Source organism: Carettochelys insculpta, chromosome 1 (assembly GCF_033958435.1).
Source record: "Carettochelys insculpta isolate YL-2023 chromosome 1, ASM3395843v1, whole genome shotgun sequence".
Classification (NCBI taxonomy): domain Eukaryota; kingdom Metazoa; phylum Chordata; order Testudines; family Carettochelyidae; genus Carettochelys; species Carettochelys insculpta.
Window position 1 is genome coordinate 166435434 of NC_134137.1, and position 24351 is coordinate 166459784.

Consider the following 24351-nt stretch of genomic DNA (forward strand, 5'->3'; position numbering starts at 1 on the left):
ATTGCCTTCATATTGATGCACATAACAAAATTCATGTGGCAGAGATGAGGTCAAGAGGTTCTGAGTGTAGGAGGGAGTTCAGGCTTGGGGCCGACGGCTGGGGTGCAGCAGTGTGAGGGCTTTGTCTGGAAGTATAGCCTCTGGGATGGAGTCAGATATGAGGACCTTAGGGCTGGGACAGAGGGTTGGGATGCATGGGCTCCTGCTGAAGATGAGAGCTCTGGGGTAGGGCTGAATCGGAAGGTGGGGTGCAGGAGCATGGGGGGATTGGGCCAGGGGGTTCTTTGACTGGGCCACTCTGACCGCAGCAGATACGGGTCTCGGCTGCCCAGGATACTCCAACTGTGGCCAGGAGGAGATCCAGGGCTGGACCATGGTAGGTTGCTGGGTTCAGGAATGGGATGCCTGGGGTGCTCCACTGCAGATTGGGGATCAGGACAGGGCCAATCTGGCTACAGCACATGTGGCCGCGGCCAGGCCATGGTTGTCTTGGGTTGTGGGGAGAGGCACCCAGTTTCCACAAGGCTGGAGGCTACTGAGGTTTGGGCAATCAGCCTCCCTTCCTTTATGGGTGCCTTGAGCAGCAGTGCATGCTAGCTAGGCAGCTGCGTGGCTGCACAGTTTAGAGGGCACTTAGGAGAGATTCAACATTCCTGATGTTTCTAAGGAGGGGGGAGAAAGAGCAGGCTCTCACTCAAATTTCAGGTGTCTGCAGAGCATAAAAAAGTAAATGGCAAACACACATTTTTTTCCATTTTCAAAGAGAGGCAACTCACCTACTCTAGTAATTGGACTTCTTCCAGATGTGCCTCACTGGGAGTGTTCCATGTCAGGTGTGCGTGCAACTGTACCTTCAGATTGGAGATTCTGGTTGCAAGTGCCCATTTAACTCCCACATACTTTCTACACATCCTTCTGTGCTTTACTGAGGCTATGTGGGATTGCACAAGTGAAACACCCTCAGCTCCTTCTCCACTATGAAGTCCCACCAGGGAGACTCTGAAGCAGAAGGGAAGGAGGGCAGGCAGTGGAGTACTTACAGGAACACACATCTCAAAGAACTCTAGTTACTGCACAGAGTAAATAACCTCTCCTTCTTCAAGTAGAGTCCCTTTGAGCACTCGACTTCCAGTAACGCCCAAGTAGCACCCAATAATGAGGCAGGAGGTTAAGAGTGTGGGAAAGAACTGCAATACCTACTGCAGAATCTGATCTCGCAGCAGGAACCAATGCATAATGATTAGAAAAAGTATGAACAGAGAACTAACTTGCAGCTATACATATCTCTGCAATTGGGAAGAGCTTTAAGCAAGGCTATAGATTTATACAATGCTCTTGTGGAACATGCTATCACTCAGGAAGGAAACTGAACCTGAGTTTGGTTGTAATAAAATGTAATACAGCCAGTGATCCACTTCTATAACTTCTGTTTCAAAATGACCAAGTCCCAGTTTCTGTCCACAAAGGATACAAACAGTCTAGTAGATCCAAGTGATGACGACTTAGGTAAAAATCCTGGATGGAGCCACAGCACGCTGGCTCCAGTAAACACCATAAATAGGTAGTCTGCTATTAAACCCTCAAATCTCCAACGAAGAAGGCAGAAATGATGGCCACCAGGAAAGCTGTCTGAATTTATACATTTAATAAACAGCACATATCAGCTCAAAAGATGTTTCATGAGGAATTTAACAACTAGATTCAGGTTCCAGCTGGGAGTACTATCTCTGACATGAGCAGAGAGAGCTGATGGACCTCTGGGGAGTCTTGCCATGAGTGGGTGAGTGAAGACGGGAGGAAAAAAAAAAAAGAACCTATGATAAAATGAAAATCTGTTATTGAAACTAAGTGGACCCTAATGGAATTCACAGAAAATCCTGATGTTTTCAATTGCAACAGCTGATTTAATACCACAGGATGAGAAGAATGAGTCAGAGACATCTGACTGTTATACCAAAGATTACGATATTTTCATTTCAGGAGGTAAGAATTTATTGCAGTTTTTTCGACTATTTAGTAAAATGTGTTCTACTTCAGACGAAGAGGATGTCTCTACTTCCAAGAAAATCTGTGAAACCATACTTGGAATCTCAGAAAGTGCAGTTTGGGATGAAGTATGAGACCAACATCCTGAGTCGGAAGAGGAGAACTTACTGGAAAATGCTATGAAGAGCGAGAGCTGAGTCTAATTAAACAGGGATATCAAACTTGTCTCAGTTAGACTGGTGCAAGCACTATCAACTTGGCCTGAACTTGTGTGATCTTGCTGAGATCCTTCCACAATAATGATGTAATTGGATAAGCACACATAAAACCCCTTGTCCATGAAATGAGAAAAGTTCCTCCTATGAACTGGAGATATAGACCTCTTCTGGAACAATATTTGATGCATTTTGCATGGCTGCTGTTGCAAACAGATCTGCCTCTGGGAACCCACAAACTACAAATACTGTGTCAAGGATGCAAGAGTCCAGTTACCCATCATAATTTAGGAAGAAATCTCTCTTGATGTCATCTGATATGGAATTCTGAATACCAGGGAGGAAAGAAGCTGTGATGACTGACTGGTTGGCAATGCATGAACGCTAGAGTTTTTATCACTTTAGCACAGAGACGGGGCATATACTCCACTCAACTTTGAAGTATCTGATGTTATCATTATGGTAGGAGGATTCTGAAAGAATGCAACATCTGCGCAGGTTTCAGTCAGGTCCGTCAGTCAGCTGAGTGACAGAAGAACCCACTGGGGAACAGAAACTAACTTGCACAGACTATGTTTGCTTGATCTGTAAACCATTCAAAGCCATCCATGGAAACACTGGAAACGTAATCTGGCATATTGCACTACAAAGACACATGGTGACATGCACCTTGGAAGCTGATGACAGTCTCTTTCTGTTACTTGAGGACTGCCCTGCATTCTTGAGATGAGACTCAGTGCAAAATATCTACTGAAAGAGAGGCATGCTTTGCCTGTTACTGCATTCAGGCAAGCTCTTATAAAGTCTAGACTCTGTATGAGAGTCAAAACAGACTTTAAGGCTGAGTTAAAGCCCAGGCTGTGGAATATAGAACATGACATCTTTACTGCCACCAACATTTCTGAATAGGATCTGCCCCAAACCAACAAATCATCCAAATGCAGTGAAATGAGTACACCCAGAAGACAGGTAGGTAGCAACAACCACCAAAATCTTTGGAAAACCCAGGGGCAGAAGATATCCTGAAAAGGAGCATGTGGTACTGATGTTCGTTGATTAGAAAATAAAGAAATCACTTGTTTGAAAGGTGAAAAATGTTGGATTCCTGATCAGGGGCTCACATTATCTATGTGAACTTGAATTCAGAGCTGGATATGATTTTTGTGTCCTTTGAGACCTACAAAATCCCTTCTTACTTGCAGGCACATAAATTCCCTAGGATCTCTTCATGGCTTTCAAATCCTTTAAAACATGAAGAGATGTATCCACTGAATCCACAGAGAGCTTGTGAACATCAAAGGGAAGTTCCTCAATGGTACTCTGGATCTCTCTTGGGAAGATTTACAGCTGCAGTCAAGATGTTTTTCTCAGACTGTGCTTTGGTAACTCAAGCATCCAAGGAACAAGGTCTTTGCCAGGAGCGGTCCCTCTTGGACAATGGTCTTAAGTTAGTCACAATGTTCCCCTGTCAGATAATTGATCAAGGAATTAAATTTGTTGACATTCAAACAGGTATACTTCACCATGAGCACCCGATGGTTCACTATTCTAAAGTGAAGTGCAGCTGAAGATTTATGGCCCAAAAGCACTTCTTGTCATCCTTTCGGTACAGGGATGAACACTGAGCTATACTGTTTGCCCCATTCATTAAAAAATTTCACTACCACAGGATCTGGCCCTACATGGAAAAAAAAAATGTAGAAGTTCTGATTCCTTGAGATGGACATAATACTTTTTAATCCTCCTTCACGTGGGTAAAAAGTGTGGTAGATGGGGTTTGCAAAATGGTCTTACCGGGTTCCATAAGAGCTTTATTAACTCCAATAGCAATGTCACAAATTGTAATACACTCATCCCTCATTAAACGAGTACTTTATTTACGAGTACTCGCTTAAACGATGGACACAAATACTGACCTTTTGTTCACTGGACGAGAGAACTCCCCCTGCTAATACGAGACTTACCACCTCCCCACGGCTCCAACCCGCCACAGCCTGACCCCCCCCTGCCAGCCCACACACTCCCAGACCGTGGCAACTTAAACCCCCCACCGGCCCCTGTGCACCCAAACTGCCGAAACTTAAATACCCCGCAGCCCCACGCACCCGAACCACTGCAGCCTAACCCCACTGGCCCCTCAGTCCAAAACCGTCATAGACCTAACCCCCCCGGTCCCCCTGTCCCCCACCAGCCTCACAGACCCAATGTGCAGCAGCCTAAACACTTCCCCCCCACCCCACCCAACCTGCCACCATCTTTTAACTCTCTCTCCCACTTATGCCCCCAAATGGCCCCCAGCCTTTAACCCCCTACACCCCAGGTTCACTTACATTTCAAAAGCAGAGCCATCTGCTGCCACTTGCAGTACTTGGAACCAACCAGAGACTGCTACATATATTTTAATAGGAAGTTAGTGTCCCTCTTACGAGTTTTCACCTACAAGCAAAAAGTTAGGAACCAATTGTGCTCGTATAGCAAGGGATGAGTGTATATGCAAAGTATCCAAGAGTTTATGATGTACTCCTGAACTGTGTACCAGCAATTTGCTTCATCAGTTCCTGGAACTACCACAGGTGGTGATGGAGGTATCAGAGCCTCTTCAAACAATGAGGAGAAAATACTTATAAGAAGTTTTATCTCCTTGTCTGCTCTTGATTCCAACTCTATGAAGCTCCCATCTTCTGGTGTTTATGGGGCCTGAAGTGGGTGGAGAATATACTCTTTTTTGCTCTCTTCAGTGGTGCAAGAATGTCTTTACCAATTATCGATGATGAATGTTAAGAGGTGCCAGACAAGGCCATCAGTGGGTAGGCATATGGGATAGGTGAAGGAACCAAGGCAACCATCTCTGTTCTTGCCAGGTGGGTGTCTTTGATGTCTATCCTCCTACAATTGCTCACTGTAGGGGAGGCAGTGATGTGTTCTGGAGTAGACAGAAGAAGCTTGCGCTGAGATCTGAGAGTCTGAAGGACTTCTTCAGCATGCTCCAAGGAGGGACATGGGGAAACAACTGTTCATCTAGTACTGTAAACAAGGGAGAATATGATATTCTAGATGATGGGAAGGATCGGTGACAAGTAAATCTTGGTGTGGGTAAACCCCTGGTACCAGTTTTCTGAGGAGATTCTGACTCTGAAGATACTAGAAGGAACTTAGAGTATCCACATTCTTGTAGTACCAATGGCATCAATGATAGGACCTAGAAATTGTGGAGGATGACTGGTTCTGATGTAGCTGGCACCAAGTGCTTGGCATGGGAATTAGCAGACTCAGATTATGCCGGACAAGCAGCCCTTAGTACTACAGACTTTCAAACGGTCAGTACTGACTGATGTTCAATGACGAGGCTATATTTTTTCTCAGAAGAGTCTCTGTAGCTCTGGCTGTGATATCTAACTCCTTGAAGCTGTCTTGCCTGTCTCTGGAGAATTGGAATTCCATGGAGCTTGCCGCTACTCCCTTGGGGACCTGAGGTCTACATAGTTTTCTGCACCAGTGATGAAAACTTCCTCTAAGTTTTACTCTTTATCTCTTTCTGAACAGAGGCAGATGTTAAGGCTACCTTTTCTGAGGTCTTTAGTGCCATAGATAAAATCAGTGCCTTGATACTGCCTCAGTCTCTCTCAACTTCCAGTGTATAGGATATAGATGTGGCTGGGGCACAAGCTATTCAGGGAGATATATATATACAGGGTGATCTTTCACCGCTGGATCTCAATCTAGTTTTAAGATGTGCTCCATAATTGGGAATTTAAATTTGATCTCCCTATTTTTTCAGGATCTATCACTGAAGGAAATTCAAATGATGTATTTACTGGGAATATACGTATCTCACAAACAACGGAGGCACTGAGAATTGCGACTGCCTGATTGCTTTGCCTTACAATAATAAAGACATCTTTTAAATCCAAGCAAAACAACAATAAAAAAAAGACTTCTAAATGGGCAAGAATTTTACACCCTTTTTAAAAGGAAAGAAAAGAAAAGAAGTGAACAATCATTCCAAAAACTATGAACACTATGACATAATAATTAACTACATACCAACCGACTGCTAAATAATAAAGAGAACAGGCACACACAGTAGACACTGTCTCAGACTGAAGGCAATTGAAAAGGAACTGAGCACGATTTGTCCATGCAGCCCCATATATTCTTAGTAGTGTATATGTGGGACACATGCATGGGATGAATGGGCACTGTTACCAATATCTCCAATTAAAGGTGTTGACACACCTTTAGTGGAACACTCTCAGGATATTACTCAAAGAAGAACATTCAAATACAAACATTTATTTCAAAGAGGGGTATTTATATGGTAAGGGTAGGCTATAAGTTGATTATTTTTAAGTCTCTTTTCCTGTAAAAAAATAAAAAGAGAAATTTAATAAACAACAGAAACAGCTCTCAATTTACCCTTTCTCTCCGTCGCATTCGAGCCGACAATGTTCTCTGCAAGGTGTTGGTTACTAATGAATCACCACCGAGTTTAGACACAGTAGCAGCCAAACAGTTTTCATGTAAATTTTTGAGTATTTCTTCAGACCCTTTAGGCCTCGGAGTGGCAAAAACTAGCATATGACAGCCACCGCAAGCAACCTACAGTGTAAACACAAAGGATCTCATTGGCCTGCATTCATGTTCTGGACACAAGGTGTAAGAAACTGGTTATAAGATCCAAATGTTTTCGCCACACTTAGTTACAAACTTCAGTATGGTAAAGTACACAAATGTAATAATTGATGTTTAAAATATTTAAATGGTTCTAAACTTTTTTAATTACTACGCACTGTAAAACTAGCAAACTTCTTAGAAGCAAACATCAAATTTTGCATCAATTTTAAAAGGAGTTCAGTAATTCATTTTTCTGTTAGCAATATGACATATATACAACACTACCATTCTTTGTAAAGTACCAGGAGTCTCTTAATATTCAATACTTTATTTAGAGCCCTAGCTAGCCTGGGAGACAAAGTACTACATGAAAATCACAGCTTTCATTTAAAAAGAAAAAAAGTTTCTAGCCCTCAGCTGCAGAGAAAAGCTTGAAAACATGACCCAAAGGGCATGCTGTTTGCCCCCAAAACAGCAAGCAAATACACTCATCCCTCATTTAATGAGTAGTTTACTTATGAGTACTTAGTAAAATGAGGAACACATACACCTACCTTTATTCACTATATGAGTGAACTTCCCCCGCTTATATGAGCGGGGTCCCTGGCCGGGATATGGGGAAACCTGCAGCTCTGCAGCTGGCTCAGCTCTAGCTGTGGGGTCCCTGGCTGGGGGCGGGGACATCCACAGCTGGAGCCTTCTCCCTCCCTTCCCTCAGACATGCAGCTCTCTGACAGCCTTGTGGCCAGGGGAAGAGAGGGAGAAGGCTCTTAGCCTGGTTCCCTCCCCTGCGCTGGCGGGAATGTGAAACCGACCAGCCATAAGCTGATCAGTTTCCCAGCCCCACAAGCCATGGGGAGACTGGAACCAGCCTGTCCCTGGTTCCGAGCTCCTGCCACTCTGGGAGCCAGGAAACTGACCAGCCCTGGTGGTTCCTGGCTCCGCTCTCCTTGCAGGAAAATTCTAGTTATGCAGGGGTTACAGGCAAAACCCGTGGGTAACTCCAGGGTTTACTGTATTACAACCCCCCCACCCACCCCACAGACCTCGCCCTCGGCCAAGTTTTGACTACACCCCACGGTCCCAAGCTGCCTCCAGCCTTAGACCCACTAGCAGCTCCAAACCTCCTCCAGCCTGAGAGCCCCCCAGCAGTCACAAACCACCCCCAGCCTGAGAGCCCCCCCCAGCAGTACACTCTCCCCAGCAACCCCAAACTGTCCCCAGCTTCACAACCCCCCAGCAGCCCCAAACTGCCCCCAGCATTAGATTCTCCTTGCAGCCCCCATCTTCCCCCAGTCTGAGACCCCCCCACATCCCTCAACAGCTCCAGCCTTAGACACTCCTCCTCCTCCCGCAGTCTCTTCACCAGGGCTGCTAGGCTCCCCCAGCCCTCCTGCTCCCAACAATTAACTCAAGTGTTAATGTTTCAGCATCTAGGCATAAGGTAATTGCTATCTCTAGTGATAGACACAGCTGCCATCTCCAGCAGTTATCGCTACTGATAGATATCCGCCTGAGGCAGCAATATTAAGAAACTGCAAATGGCTTCTTTAACAGCCACATGCAGCTGGAAACTGCCCAGCTGACAACCTTTAACAAATCTAATGAGACCCATGTTTGAGTCCTGAACAATAGGTTGGAAATCCCTGCTCTACATACATACACGACATTCTATTTCTGGTGCCAAACTATTCAAACACATCAGAAAAGTACCTAAACTCAACTGGTTTATGTCAAGTTACGTGCCTGTGGAACAAATTGGAGACTTTTACATGTATTTTAATGGGAATTTAGTGTTGCTCTAATGAATTTTCGCCTATGAGCAGAAATTTGGGAATCAATTGTGCTCATGTAGTGAGGGATGAGTGTAAAAGGAGCCCAAAACGGGTTTTTGTTTTGTTTTGTTTTGAATCGTGACATTTTGGAGCCTGCCTCAGGTTTTGAATGTTTGGCACCAACATTACAGCAATTTTCTTAAATGCCAGCAGAAAGACTAAAGCAATAAGCTAAGAGAACAATATTCTCTCTCTTTTCTCATCACGTTTGGATTAAAAAACTAAAACAGTTTAATTTTATTAAACTTTTGTAAGTAACCTGCATTATAATTTTTCACATTACCGTGAAGCACAACAGGTGGTTTAGGCCCACACTTTGGGATGGAAAGCTATTCCCAAAACTAACAAAATGTTAAAAAGTATTTTGTTTGAATTTTATAGATTCCTTTGAAATGTTTGCAACCTTAATATTGCAGTGTTGCATAAGCACATAAGTATCTGAAAGAAAAAGTGACTAGTCTATTTTTATGGTTCAAACTGATCACAGTGAAACATCAGAATTAGAAGTTGTAAATAAAACATTTTAACATTTTTCAGCATTGATATATAGAATTAATAAAAGCTATCAAGAAATATTATAAATATGATTTTAAACCGTCAGATCTCCTTTAATAAGATATGTTTATAATGTATACGCATTTCAAAGCTTGAGAAAAGAGAACAAAGCAAAGTCTTACCAAATAGACTGTAAACCTCAAGAAATTAGAGCATAAAGTGGGTATGAATTGATTAGTAAAATTCTCTTCTCCAAGCCCTAACTTGCCATGTCGTCCATCTCCAAAAGTAAACATAAGGCCATTATCTCCATGGAAAAAGAAACAGGTTAGTAATGCAGAAGGTACATTAAAAGTACATGATAAAATTGGTATAAACTTAAGAGTAGAATTAAATATATTTTGAAAGCAAGGAGAATTTCATTTTCAAAAATAAAATCTGAACAAATATTTATGATTTTTAAATTGCTGAATATGGTTCAGAAGATAACATACATTTTCAGACAAAGATATTATCTGAGATTGTTAATCTAGATAACTAAAAAATGAAATACTAATAAAAATACAGTACAACTATATAGCAAAACTGAGGCTCATACATGAAGTGTAGGGAGGAGTTTTTAAGGCTTCCTTTACCTTAACACACAGAGTAGTCAACAGAAATGAGCACGTACAGAAAGTTAAAAAGAAAATTCCTAAATTCCAGTCTAGCTCTTCCATTAATCCCTGGGTAGCCTGGAGCAGTCACTTAACCTTAAATCAAATCTGCATGTTTGTTTTGCACTATGCTCATTTTACAATGAAAAAATTCCTTATAATAAATGATAATACATTATCATTTTAAGTATATTTCAGACTTTTCAACATACTTACCTGCTATTACAGCTGTATGATTTTCTCCACATGCAACATTACATATTTTATGCCTCTTCAGATGCTCCACAGCCTTTGGTACTGAGGTTTCAAAAATAAATGTACCATGTCCAAGTTGCCCATATTGTCCAAGGCCAAAGGTATATACATCTGTTTCTGAAAATTGTATATGAAAAGTAAACAGTAAGTATGCTGTAACTATGACCTCCTCACTATTGGCAAAATAGAAATCAAATCACACTTCAACTTAATTTTAAAAGGTTTTATCAATTCACAGAGTGTAATCCCAATGAAAGAGAAAAGTCAAAAGGAGCATGAAATTAAAAATGGTCTTGCCTCTGAAAGATTTAACAAACCATATAGAAAATAAATTGGTATGGGCTGTGACAGATTTTCTTACATGGTGTATATGAAAAATAAGCTACTGACCAAACACAAATAAGAAAATCAGCAAATAAAAAATTATAGAACGTTGTATAATATACCTGAGATAAACACAAGCCCACAATTATTTAAAAAATATGTATATATATATTTTCCTCTAATAATCTAACCTTGAGTTTCTTGCCACATGCAATGATCTATTATCTACAATCCAAATTTTTGCAGCTCTGGTATTCCTTAAATATTAAAATCATTGACAAGCTGTTATTGCAATGTGTTCAGAGACCCCAGTCTTAATTTTCCTCTTCATATGTATTACCCATACAACCATCACCTGGTGTCAAGAACATTTGTTTTTAGAAAGTTGCTCTTTGTTCAAGAATCAAGGTCATTCGGATGGCAAAGTTAAATTCAGCAGCTATGGAAAATTATTTACAATGTTCTGAATGTCTGTACATGCTAAGAATATCTGATGATTTTTGAAGTGGAAGTAAAGGAGCCACATATCTTGTTGCCAGGAGAAAGAGAGAACTCAAGACTTCTGAATAGAAGTGAATATGTCTGAACATACGTTGTGCTCCCACAGGAAATCAAACGTATGTAGAAGTCATGCTGAACACCAGCAGCAGGGCAAGTGAGTGTTCTTGTTACTTGTGGGATAAGAGACAGACTGCGTCACTGGGGCAAGAACTCTTCACACCTATGGAGGTAGATGCCATACCACACCATAGTACCAGAAACAGGGCAAGCACAAGCTCCTCCTGCACAGGGTGGATACCAGGGAATCATACTAGTCATCCGCATAAAGTAACTGAACAGTTTTTTGCTGCACTCTCAGAGAAGCAATAAACTGGTCGCAGATTTAAAAACAAATTACACTTTACACTTACTCCAGCGCTATCTCCCAACAGCTCTCCCATCTTCATCTTTTCCCTATTGTGGGAGAAGAAGAGGGATGAAGAGAAAATAAACGTGGAGCAGACCCTACATCACCACTTTAAATATTTATTGACTTCAATTGCACCTTCAGGTGAATAAAGAATAGGGGTCAGGCCTTGTAACACAAAGTTGGAAAAACAGTATTTCTGCAAACAGAATCTCTTTTCCCCTCTTCGCTATATTAAAACATTTTTAATGGTCATATCTGCAAAATTAAAAGGCCATGAAAAAAGTTTCTTTTTATATTAAATATGCAAAATATTTTGTAGTTATCTCCCTGCTAAATTTTAATATTAAAGCTCCCTCTGCTGGAAGACTCAGTGCTAGGAAAAATATTCACAACAGGCTCACAAACCAGTTAGAAATCAGAAAGAGATCCCTCAATTCCAATTAAAAGAAGAATGACAGATAGATATCTAGTCTTTCCAGATAAGACTCTAGATTGCTCTTGAAGCAGATACTTCCTTTAACCAGAAATGAAGTCTCACCCTGAATCTGGCAAATATATGTCCCACGATGCATGATGCCATACATTCTAATAGCCTTAGAAACTTTCAAATATGTCTTGAAATTTCTTTGGAGAGAAACAGACCTTTGTCATCCTTGCTGTGATAACAACAAAGAACTTAAGTAAAGTTGGATGCTTTTTCATACTATTCTGGGAGTCTAAACCAGGACATGGAACTCACTCTTCTGGAAGGTGAATAAAGCCTTGATCATCTGTGTTTTCAGTAATCAGTTGCCATAGAATGAGAAGAAAAGTACACCTTGCTTTCTCAGGTGAGTTGCCACCACAATAAGACATTTGGTAAAGACGATGGCTTCAGAAGAAAAGTCAAATACAGATAAGGATCCTCTCCAACACAGAAAAAGGTAGTATCTGTCTTTATACAGTACATAGAAACAAGCATTTCAATCAAACCATCCCTTAGATTTATAATGTAATTATTGAGGCCAAGACTATTCTGAATTTGCTGAACGCTTCAGCCTGTAGTAGATTTAAGGGAAAAAAACCATCAACTGAACAAAAAACATTCTCTGATACTGCTTAGGAAGCAGTTGGGTTACTGTACTCAAGATAGGAGAAATGCTATGATTATATCCCTCTCAGCAGTTTTTCATGAAAGGGCTCCCTGTAAATGTATAAAAAAAAAAGAGGTGGTTTTGGTGGCTAGAGTGTAAAGGCATATCAAAGTGTTCCAAACTATATTGAGCACTTATGGTTGGACACAATTCCATGGCAGGCCACCCCAATGGAATAAAGGTGGTACCAACAAAATTAGTAAAATGGGTAAGTTCAAGAAAGTTTCAGTTGGGACTCAAGTATACCACCAAGCATTCTATTTTACAGCACAAAAAAAGCCCAAAGGTACAAGCAGCATAACTATGCTTCTGAGAATAGGATCCAGATTTTTTTCAAGCTAAAGTAAGGTTTGAGATTTCATCAGCCTAGCTTTGGAGAAGGTTGAGAAGAGCTGTGTTGTGTTGGGGAATACTTGGCAAATGACCAAAAGACTTCAATCTTTCTTCTTCATGAGACTGATACTTTTGTATATATGTCAACAAAAGCAGTACAACATCTCCTCCAAGACTTATCTCAAAGTCGGTAGCTGAGACTACAGATGAAGCTGTTGTAGCCAAAGGGTCCTTAATAGCTTTCACGTTTTTGATTTGCTGTACTGGTGGTTGGAGGAAATGAGGGTGTAATGAGGATTCCTTATAGGAGCAATCCATAGCTCAAGATAAGATCCATGCACTGCCCCCAGCAACAAGCAATTTCTAAAAGGATACAGGTTTGGCGTGAAGTACGAATGCACACCCCAGTGTGTGTTTTATAGCAAAAAAGCTCAAAGGAGAGCTATTCAAACATTAGAAATGTCCAGATTAGCCTACAACTCCTATTTTACTCATCTTATTTGATTTTCATGAGATCTTGCTGATTCACACTGCCTGAGTTTTCTTCTCTTCTCAGGAAAACTATTTTTTCTCAGATCACTGTAAGCTGTTGAACTTCAGTTAATCCCTTTATATTGTTAAATTCCCTTTTTTTCAATTGGCTTGCTTCTTGCATTATATTATATTCTAGCTTCAAGCAATGTTTTGTTTGCCTTATCATCATCAATTGGCAGCAGAAACATCATTAAGCGCACAAGTAGAATATATTCTGATTGCTCAACTTCTAAAAAGAACAGCATCACAGCTGACAATAAGGGTAAGGGAATAAGGAGTTGTCAAGAATTAAAGGATTAAACACAGGGAAAGTGGGCTCTCTGCTGTCAAGCAACCAGATGAGCCAATGGGAAAAGAGATGGGGATGTTTGAACTGAAGCAGTTGCCTGCTGAAGAGTCCTTCTTTTGTGCGGACGGAAGAAAGAGACACAGAGATGTTTAAGCCTGAGCAGATTTAAGAAATTTAGCAACTATCAAGAAAATATGGGCGTACAGATATGTAAGTAGAAAAAAATGTTCAGTCAAACACGATCTTGTATTTTTTTTTTTTATTTTGGGTTTCGTGCAAGACTTTTCAGGCTGGCTGTTGTAACCCCCGCCCTGTACACTGTAACTCTTAAACTGGATCCCAGGGAAGTAATTCTCTGTGCTTTAACCTACCTTTTTCTTAGTTGCTCTGTAACACCTAGCAACCAAGTATGCTTTATCACATTAACCTTTTGTTTTGTTAATAAATCACCTTTTTTAAGGCAATGATTTAATTCACGTGTCCTTGAGAAGGGTCTGTGTACATGCATGCCTAAGATTGAAAGGTCAGCTATCAGATTGCAGCTTCATTTCTTCCTCTTTGATTTCCAGTTCTCTCCTAAGGGAGGGTCAAGAGCTTGGCGTTACTCCACAGGGAAACATCCCAAACTCTATTCCCCACTCTGGCTGCGTCCACACTAGACATTTTTTTCGAAACATTTTTCGAAAGAAGGGGGCTCTTTCGAAAGATCCCACAGAGCATCTACACACACAGAGTGTACTTTCGAAAGTAAATTGAAAGAACGTGGCGCTCCTTTTGAAACTGCTCTTCCTTTCCTGTTTCAGGAAGAGCGCCCCCTTTCAAAGGCTTCCTTCAAAAGAAAATGTGTAAATGCTCCACAGGCCCTTTTTTCCAAATGAGCAGTCCTCATGGGGTTATAGTCAGAAAAGTGACTCACTAATTACCACATATCCAAGGTCACTAACAATTTTACAAAGGGAAGCTTTCTTGTAGAACTCACTGAAAATGATAGCTGTGTTGTCTTCCATCTAATAAGACAAAAGAAAAGTTTCTCTACCCTTTGTTGGACATAACGCAAAAGTGTTTCCTCTGTCAAGCAAAGTGATTATTTTAACTCCAGGATTAGAGAGGATCAAAGCAAATTAGTTTGCATACCTGTAAGTGCCACAGTATGTCCTCCACCACAAGCAACTTTATTAACTCTTTCCAAAATTCCAGGAACAGGTTGTGGAACCCTATTATTTTTCAGTTGTTCAGGTGATAAGCCTAGCTTTCCATTCTCAGGCTCTCCAAAAGTGTAGAGCTCACCATCTCCTGTGAAAATACATAACAGAGTAGGAGTCATAGTACTTCTCTAAAAGGCAGGGTCAATAAATCTTCTCATGATTTTATGACTTTTAGGCTACGCTTTTTGGACTTTTTTAAAATTATAAACCTAAGAAAACAGGAGCATTTCCCTATTCTAAGATTCTGTCAAGAAAACCAAAATAATACTTCATTCTGATAGGTGTCAAGGCATCAACAACTCCCATTATAATCACTATTTAAGTCAACTGGAGTTGTTTGCAGGGGTCTTCGCAAAGACTAATCCCACTAACGGAACACGTTTGCATGGAATTTTATTAGAAAGTCCATGCTTTCCTCCAGTGAAGAGTGAGGGGGCAGAATAGGAAAGCAGTGCAAATATTGTAAAAAGTTTTGTTAATGAGCTACATAATAATAATAAAAAAATTGTATTTAATACAACAAATGCATGGTACTACACCAAGTGCTCAAAGGTTCACCATGGCATTGTTTACAACAGAAGCAAGTTTCAGAGATTCCTCCACCTCAGTGTTACATAAGAGCTTTCTGGTCAGTCCAGTTGTTAAAGAAAAGAAAATCCTTCCCATGCTCACAGACTTAAGTTTAATGGGCACCACCTTCTCAATCTGTTTAACCCTAAATACAGCGATCCATTCCTTTATAAAAGAGATCCCTTTATTTTAGCAAGTTTGTACTTTCCACCTTTGATTTTTATGTCAGTCTGAGTTATCTAATCTGGCCATCTGTTTACCCTTCTATTACACTGATGCAAGAGTTAAAATTTTAAATGTATTGTCTACTACTGTGCCAGTCTTTAAATTCAAATTTGATTTTCCCCTTCCAAAAGTTTTGTCAGCATTCTACTATGTGAGGTAATGGGAGAACTTGGCAGGTAGGTGAAACTCCAACAACATACCTATGAGGCTCCCCCCCCAGCCTGAACGATGTCTGTAAAAACATTTTGCCATAGAACTTGAATTGCTGCTTAGGACTGATGTTCACAAAGAGGCTAGCTCTATACTTGAAGCAACTGGATGCAGTACCTTTTTAAAAACCACAACCAGAGCTACTCAATCAGAATGTTATGCCAAACTGTGTATTAAGCCAGTAAGTAACAGGAATCTGTACATCTGGGTTCTATCCCCAGCTCCGCCATTAACCAGATACTTTGTTCACCATTCTGTGGCTGTTTCTGAAACTGTAGTGTGAGGACAATGACACTTACCTTCCCCTTTTTAAAACATATGATTTCTGAATAAAAATGCTACATAGTATTAAAGGCTACAGCTACACTACAATGTTCTTTCAAAAGGTGATTTTCCAGAAAGTGTGAAAGATTGCCTTTCAGAAGAGCACATCTACACACAAAAAGCAGATCAAGCTTGCAATATGCTCTTTCAAAAGACGGGTCTGCTCTTTCAAAAGGGAGTGCCCATACAGTCCAGGACGCTTTTTCAAAAGAAAGGGCCAGGAAACATTGTGGACGAGGTTGCATGGCAGACAAGTGCTCCCAGGGGCTGCAGCTAGGCGCTTCCCTTAAAGGGCGCCTCCGAAGCACCCTGATCCTGCACATGCTGAGGGCTGCTTTGCCACCCAGAGCTACACAGATGACAAGCATGGAGAGGAGCCACCTTGGGGAACAGTATGGCCCCCCAGCAGCTCCCCAATGTTCTCCCCCTTGAAGCCGTGGTCAGGCTGCTGGCCACGTAGCTTGTGGCTGTCCTCCAGTGTCTCCAAGGAGCGACCCTGACAGCTGCCCTTCCACAGGCTGTCTTCTCAGGGAGACTCCCATGCCCCCACCCTGGGCAATCTGGCACCTGTGGGGCTATCTCCCCGGAAATGAGTTGTGGGACCAGCTGGTGCTCGAGGACTGGGACAATGACCACTGGATCCAGAAATTCTGCATGACCTAGTGGACATTTCTGGAGCTATGTCACTGGTTCACCACAGCCCTCCAGCACCATGGCCCTTGCAGAAGAGGATAGCCATCGCCATCTGGAAGCTGGGCACCCTGGACAGCCACCGGTTGGTCAGCCACCAGTTTGGGGTGGGCAAGGTCACCATCAGGGACATCCTCAAGGAGGTAAGCCATGATCGAGTCACACACCCTGGCAAGGAGGACCTTCAGGGACTGGGGGTTCCTGGCGAGGGTGGCCCAGGGAGCGGGGACGGAGGGGCCCCGGGGAGGGGAGGCATTGAGCACCCAGCCACGCACTCACACGTGTGTTTGCTGCCCACCCCATGCAGATCATTCGCGCAATCAACAACATCCTTCTCCACTGGGTCATTCACATCCGGGACCTCGATGTTGCCCTCGCAGGGTTTGAGGAGCTGGGCTTCACCAACTGCTTCGGGGTTCTGGGTGGGACCATCACCATCATCCAGGCCCCAAACCACAGTGCTGGTGCGTACATGAACCAGAAGTGGTACCACTCCATGGTGCTCCAGGCTCTTGTGAACACCAAGGAGCATTTTATAAACATGCATGGGCTGGGCTGGGCGAGCTCACAATGCCCGGGTCTTTCAACATGCTTGGCTCAGCTGCACGATGCAGAAGGGGACCTACATTCCCCCGCATCGGAGCTCCCGGTCGGGGACACCACCATGCTCCCCTGCATTGTGGACGATGCCATGTACCCCCTGCACCCATGGCTGACGTGCTCTTACATGGGACATACTGACCCCAGCCAGGACCTTTAAATAAGCACCTGAACTGGGCTTGTAACACCCCAGAGCAGGCCTTTGGGAACCTGAAGGGGTGCTTTCAGTGCATCCTAAAGTGCCTGGAGGTCAGCCTCCCCAACGTGCCAGCTCCGGCGTGGGCATGCTGTGCCCTCCACAATACTGTGGAGGCAAAGCACAAGTGTTTTGCGTAGGGGTGGGCTGCCGAGGCCAGCCACGGCCAATGAGCAACTGGGCGCCACCCTGTGCCGCCAGGTGCAATGGAACAGGGCGCAGCTTAGGGAGGTCCTCCACGAGGCTTTCAGCCGGGGGCCTCAATGACTCTTCCCTGGGCACCCTCCACCACAATCCCCCACCCCTGCCTCTCACCGCTCACCCACCATGACCCATGTCCCGCACACCAACCTTTTACTGCTCACTCACCATTCACAAGGGACATGGGGGTGGTAGAACACAAACCATTTACTGTAACAAAATAAAATGCTTTCACACAGACAAACTGGATAACAAACTATGTATAGGGGGAGTAGGGGAAATTACATATCAAAGGGGTCCTGGGTGGTGGTGGGGGCAATGCAACTTGGAGAGGGGTCCTGGGGTGGGAGTGGGGGCCCTACTCCTCCATAAGGGTGGAGATTTGGGAGCAGCAACAGGCATGTGAGTCCCTACTGGCCCCAGATCCAGGGTCCCTGTTGCATCTGGGATGGGGATCGTACCATGGGGAGCTAGGGGTATGGGAGGGGTTGAATGGGCTTGGTCTCAGCATGGAGCACAGAGAGGGAAGGAGGGGCGGAGGGATGGGGGGGCTGGCTCACTCTGGGCCACCAGCCAAGTTCCAGCCAGGTGGTTGGCAGGAGGTTGGGCAGGAGCAGGGCAGCTAGGGCAGAGGCAGAGGGCAGGGGAGCTGGGGGTCCTCTGTTTGAGTGCCTGGCATGGGACCAGGATCCTGGATCAGACAGGTGGTCACAACCAGGGTGAGGACATCCAGGCTGCGCACTGCCTGGTCCCAGGCCGCCCGCACCAATGCCAGCCACTCCCACAGGACAGAGGTCATGTTCCCCAGGGCAGCTATGTGGGTGGCAGTGCCTCCTCCCCCCCACAGTGGTGCCAGCACATGCCAGGGAGGGCAGCCATCCGGGGGGCATCTGGACTGGGCCAGGCAGCCATGTTGGTGACCTGCTGAGACCTGTAACAGAAGCGGGTGCTCCCATCCCAAGTGCGGGGGCATCCGGAACACCTGGTACTACCTGAGGGTCCCTCGATTAGTTTGGGAAGGCCTGGGTGGAGCGGGCCTGACTTGAGGAGCCAGAGGATATAATGATGATGGCTCCAGCTCTTCTTTCTGGGTCCTGGCTGAGAGTCGTGGATGCTCCCGGGGCTCAGGCTGGGGCTCCACCTTGGGTGTCCTTATGTCTAGCACAGCCTCCAGCTTGGCCACATCCTTCAGCCCCAGGACCCGATCTAGGTCCCTGTAATGGGGGCAGCTGGCTGGCACTGCACAGGAGCAGCTTGTCATGTCCCGGGCCAAGCAGTATACCTGCTGCAGCTCCTTAACTTTTAATCTTACTTGGTCAGCCATGTGGGGAGTCAGGCGACTGGGTGGTCAATCCAGTCAACAGCCGGACAAATGCCATGGCATTCCAGTGCCAGCTGCTGGTGTGGAGGAGTACCTCCTCATCCCCCACACAGTCCCAGCAAGTCTTTTATCACGCCCTAGCCGTGTCTACACATGCACGCTACTTCGAAGTAGCGGCACTAACTTCGAAATAGCGCCCATCATGGCTACACGTGTTGGGCGCTATTTCGATGTTAACATCGACGTTAGGCAGCGAGACGTCGAAGCCGCTAACCCCATGAGGGGATGGGAATAGTGCCCTACTTCGAAGCTGAACATCGAAGTAGGGCACATGTAGCCGATCCGCGTCCCGCAACATCGAAATAGCGGGGTCCGCCATGGCGGCCATCAGCTGAGGAGTTGAGAGACGCTCTCTCTCCAGCCCCTGCGGGGCTCTATGGTCACCGTGTGCAGCAGCCCTTAGCCCAGGGCTTCCGGCTGCTGCTGCTGCAGCTGGGGATCCATGCTGCATGCACAGGGTCTGCAACCAGTTGTCGGCTCTGTGGATCTTGTGCTGTTTAGTGCAACTGTGTCTGGGAGGGGCCCTTTAAGGGAGCGGCTTGCTGTTGAGTCCGCCCTGTGACCCTGTCTGGAGCTGTGCCTGGCACCCTTATTTCGATGTGTGCTACTTTGGCGTGTAGACGTTCCCTTGCAGCGCCTATTTCGATGTGGTGCTGCACAACGTCGATGTTGAACGTCGACGTTGCCAGCCCTGGAGGACGTGTAGATGTTATTCATCGAAATAGCCTATTTTGATGTCGCTACATCGAAATAAGCTACTTCGATGTAGGCTTCACGTGTAGACGTAGCCCCTGCCTCCAGGAGTGGGCCCTCTTCTTCAGCCCCTGGCTGGGCTCCTAGGACCCCTCAAGATGGGTCAGAGTGGTGGCCCTTGGGGGCATGGTGCTCCTAGGGGCCAGTCATGATGCCAGTCAGGTGCTTGGTGCTGGTGTACCATCTGCTGGAGGGGGCTCGTGCTCTCTGTGCTGTCGGCACGCTCTCAAGCTTCCTGTGTCTTTAAATGTGGCCGGACGCAGAGATCACAGATCCTCACTTGAGCTGGGAGGCCCGTCTCTGTGCTCCAGCTGGCTGGCAGCCTGGCAGACCCCCTTGTTCGAAAGAGCTGCCAATGGAGCATCTACACTTTCTTCTTTTTGAAAGAGTCTTTGAGTTTTGAAAGAGTCTTTCAAAAGGGGGCGTTCTTCCTGATATGGGCATGGCAGAGCGAATATGAAAGGTGAGCCACATTCTTTAGAAAATACTTTCAAAAGAAGGCATTTTGTGTGTAGAGTCTCTGCGGGCTATTTTGAAAGAGGCTGTCCTTTCAAAAATTATTTCAAAAGGACTTGCTAGTATAGATGCAGCTAAAATGTGCTTACTGACTAGAAGCCTACTTAAATCAAACAAGAATCTTTCCAGTGATTTCAGTGGTTTTTGGATCAGGAAAAAAATGTTCTCACTCAATGTCTGTCCAATACTTTGAAGACATAAAGTACTACCTTAAGTGTTATATATTATTACTATTATGGTGTTGTCATGCAGTGTCTTTATGGCTGTGTCTACACCAGCCCAAAACTTCGAAATGGCCATCCAAATGGACATTTCGAAGTTTACTAATGAAGCGCTGAAATACATATTCAGCGCCTCATTAGAATGCCGGCAGCTGCGGCACTTCGAAATTGATGCGGGTCACCACTGCGTGACTCATCCAGACGGGGCTCCTTTTCGAAAGGACCCTGGCAACTTCAAAATCCCCTTATTCCTGTCTGCTGTTAGGGATAAGGGGATTTCAAAGTTGCTGGGGTCCTTTCGAAAAGGAGCCCCATCTGGACGAGTTGCGCAGTGGTGAGATGCGTCAATGTTGAAGTGCCGCGGCTGCTGGCATTCTAATGAGGCGCTGAATATGTATTTCAGCGCTTCATTAGTAAACTTTGAAATGGCCATTTGCATGGTCATTGCAAAGTCTTGGGCTAGCGTAGACGTAGCCTATGTCAAGCAAATTTGATACACCGACATTTAATCTTTCCAGAAGAAAGATCATTCTCCACTTATTCATTCACATGCAACCCCAATTTACCAAAGTAGTGGCGAAAAACTAGCTGAGGTAGGAATTTGGCAGAAAGAATAACCATAAAAATATTTATAGTTCCATATGTCATCTAAGAAACAGTTTGATTTTGTTTTTAATCACAGCTGGCTTTAGCAAGGCAAAAAAATTAAATTTCTCACATGCAACAAATCCATGTTTAGACGAGGGGCTGGATGTTTGGGGAAACGTGTTAATTATGTGGCTGTAGACATCACTTAGAATAGTGGTGGACAACTTGCGGCCCATCAAGGTTCAATGTGTGTGACCCAAGAGATATTTTTTAATTATTGCTCACGTGCAGGGTTGCCAGGTTCCACTGGTTTCCAGCTGCATAGGTTCTTTTTCTTTACTAGTATCACTGACGTGACAGTCACATAATGCAAAAGCACGTGAAGTCAGGTGTGGACTGATTGCAACCAACTTTGATTGCGAGAATCCTCTGCATCCAATCAAGGCACCACTAACTATGGCTCCTTTGTCACTCTCCACAAATTCTGTATATGCAAGCTCCAGAATAAAACCACTGTAGCCCAGGAGACCATCTTGGTAATGAGAATCTTGCATCCAACTCAGAGAAAGGAGGGCCACTCATGTGGCCTACTCACTAACCAAGGTTGCATGCTGCTAACTTAGAATACTGGGCAGCTGACCCATTATCGAAGCATAACTATCTCAGAAACGTACTCTAGATAGGTATCTATATGTTAATTCTTCCATAATTATAGCCAAATAAACTTAAGCACTAATAAACCCACATTTATAAAACTAAGAGGCAGTACTAATACACACAATAAATGTCTAAAGGATCATATCCAAATGCTATGAAATAACACATTTTATAAAGATACATTTTAAATGTTCTTGATACACACAAATCACAGACTCCAAACCATGAGCCTGTAAACAACTGCATTGTATATAACACTTTGTTTCCTTGTATGGCCCAAGCAATTTTATATTAGAATCCTTCCATCACGCTTACCCTTTTCTCCGTCTCTGTCAGTCAGCCCTTTTATATTGAGGCCCTAAGGTCAAAAACCATGACAAAACCAAATAAATCTAAAAGATAGAAACTGAAAATAAAAAGGAACAAAACATCATCTCAATCAAACTGAAAACAGAAACGGGTAATTAAGCCTATGTACACACATGCCCAAAGCAAATGGGCATCAATAAAATCAATAAAAATCAAAGCTAATAAAATCAAGGACCAGTTCTCAAACCTACAGAAGACAACGGAAATATAAATGGATAGAAGAGGCAAACATGAAGAATAAGAATATATATTTTAATTTGAGAAACGGAAAACTAGATATTTACAGTTAAAAAGAAATGCATCATTTGTGTTACATGCATTTCTCTTACGTCCCTTTATAAATCCTTATTCAGCATTTACACAGGTAAAACCCTCACTGAAGTCTATGAGCATTTTGCATAGCTAAAAACTGAATATACAGAGCTGTGTGCCAAGTTAATCACAGAGGTAATCCGTTATTTTAACATAAGGGTGCAGTTTAAGAAAAATCCAGCTAAGTCTCCAGTTCCTGTTTATAGTGTTGATTTGGGGATATTTATGAACCATCCCTGAAATGTTGCTCACCTGCTAAATTACTGATACTTCTTCCCAATTTTAGTTCTATTTTAAAGAATTTTTTTTAAATCTGAGAATATCCCTAAAGAGTGTCACACACAAGTACTAAAGAATAAATCCCCCAAAATATTAATATGCAATATTTATAATGATACAAAGATAACTTAAGGTCAGATTAAATTGTACAGAAAAGCAGCCAGATTGCATGGACCAATTAAGTTTCTCTCCCCAGACCAGTATAAAGCAACTGAAGTGTCCTAGTGAATCTGGCCCTTAACGTTCAACCAACTTAGTCATATTGAAAGCTGTGTGAACTAAACCAATGCTAGGCCAATTCCCAATGACTTTCTGCTTTAACAGCTTCCCTTATACGCCTGCCTGCACTCTCCCAGCAATGTGTCCTCTCTGTGCAGTGGAAACAAGGCAGCAGTGGTGTTACATAACACAACTAACACAGAAGCTGGTATCTACAGAATCTTTAAAGAGCAATAATCACTGAACTAAATAATCTGATAATATTATACAGCTCTTGTCAGTGTCCTTCATACACTGAATAATTATAAGCAACAGAAAGGTTGAATGTAAATTGGCTGTAGAGGAAGGATGGCAATTGGCCAAGTTATGGTTGATGTCACAACAGTCCCACAAAAGAGACTTCCTTGGATGTTGACTTCAGCTTTCCATTAGTAACTTAATTACAATCTAATTTATTCAAATGCAGCCTGTGCACAAGATATCAATTAATTTTAACTATATGAAAAGTTTGAAGTGTGTGTTATTCTATTGCTAAAATCCTTTGGGCCAAAAAAAGACAGAACCAAAAGCTACATTTATGAAGAACCCAGTTTAATTAATCCGAATGCAAAAACTACTGCATTCATTTGCATAGCCTCAGCAAATTCTGTACTCAAAAAGTAGGTGCTCTAACTTTGAAGAGAACATATGTAAAAGAGAGTTCAACCCCTGAAGTGCAAAATGGATTGATCACTACCTTATCCATGGAATCACAACCAGTGCTTCCATAACAAAGAATGTGAAAACTGTAAACTTGATAGCATATCATTCCTAAAGTTTCTGTAAATCTATTAGATAATCTAACACTTTTTTTTTTTTTTTTTTTTTTTTGCAATTGGGGTCAGATTTTTGCCTATTCAGAAATCTCATTCCTGGGAGTATTCTACCCATCATCCGACCTTCTATCTATGTCCAGCCTTCCGTAGCCTCCCACCTTAGCACATACAGGGAAATCACAGCTTCTACACCAATTCCCAAGTCACTTCTGCTTCTTATGGCAATTCAGATTCTCGTGCATCATGCTCCCATGCATGCAGAGGCAAACAGTAAGAGAAAATGCTGCAACATTATGTTAAATTTCACATTCCCTGTTGGATTGAGTGCCGCCAATATTATTGAAAACGACCTAACACAGCCCACTAGCAAAGAGTTTCAATAGGAACAGGGAAGATAACAGAGCAGCAGACACCACCACAATCCTCTCTCTCTATGTATTT

At 43.4% G+C, this 24351-nt stretch overlaps 1 protein-coding gene across 2 annotated transcripts in view; it reads right to left on the reverse strand.

The window, feature by feature from the left end:
- The window catches only part of RPGR (retinitis pigmentosa GTPase regulator), a 93352-nt gene that overhangs the window by 45635 nt on the left and 23366 nt on the right, over positions 1 to 24351 (reverse strand). For both annotated transcript variants that reach the window (XM_074994738.1, XM_074994729.1), the window contains exons 7-10: positions 14714 to 14872; positions 10018 to 10173; positions 9328 to 9452; positions 6618 to 6800 (exon numbers count right to left, since the gene is read on the reverse strand). In XM_074994738.1, the coding sequence (XP_074850839.1) occupies positions 6618 to 6800; positions 9328 to 9452; positions 10018 to 10173; positions 14714 to 14872 (623 nt within the window). The remainder of the gene's footprint in view (positions 1 to 6617; positions 6801 to 9327; positions 9453 to 10017; positions 10174 to 14713; positions 14873 to 24351) is intronic.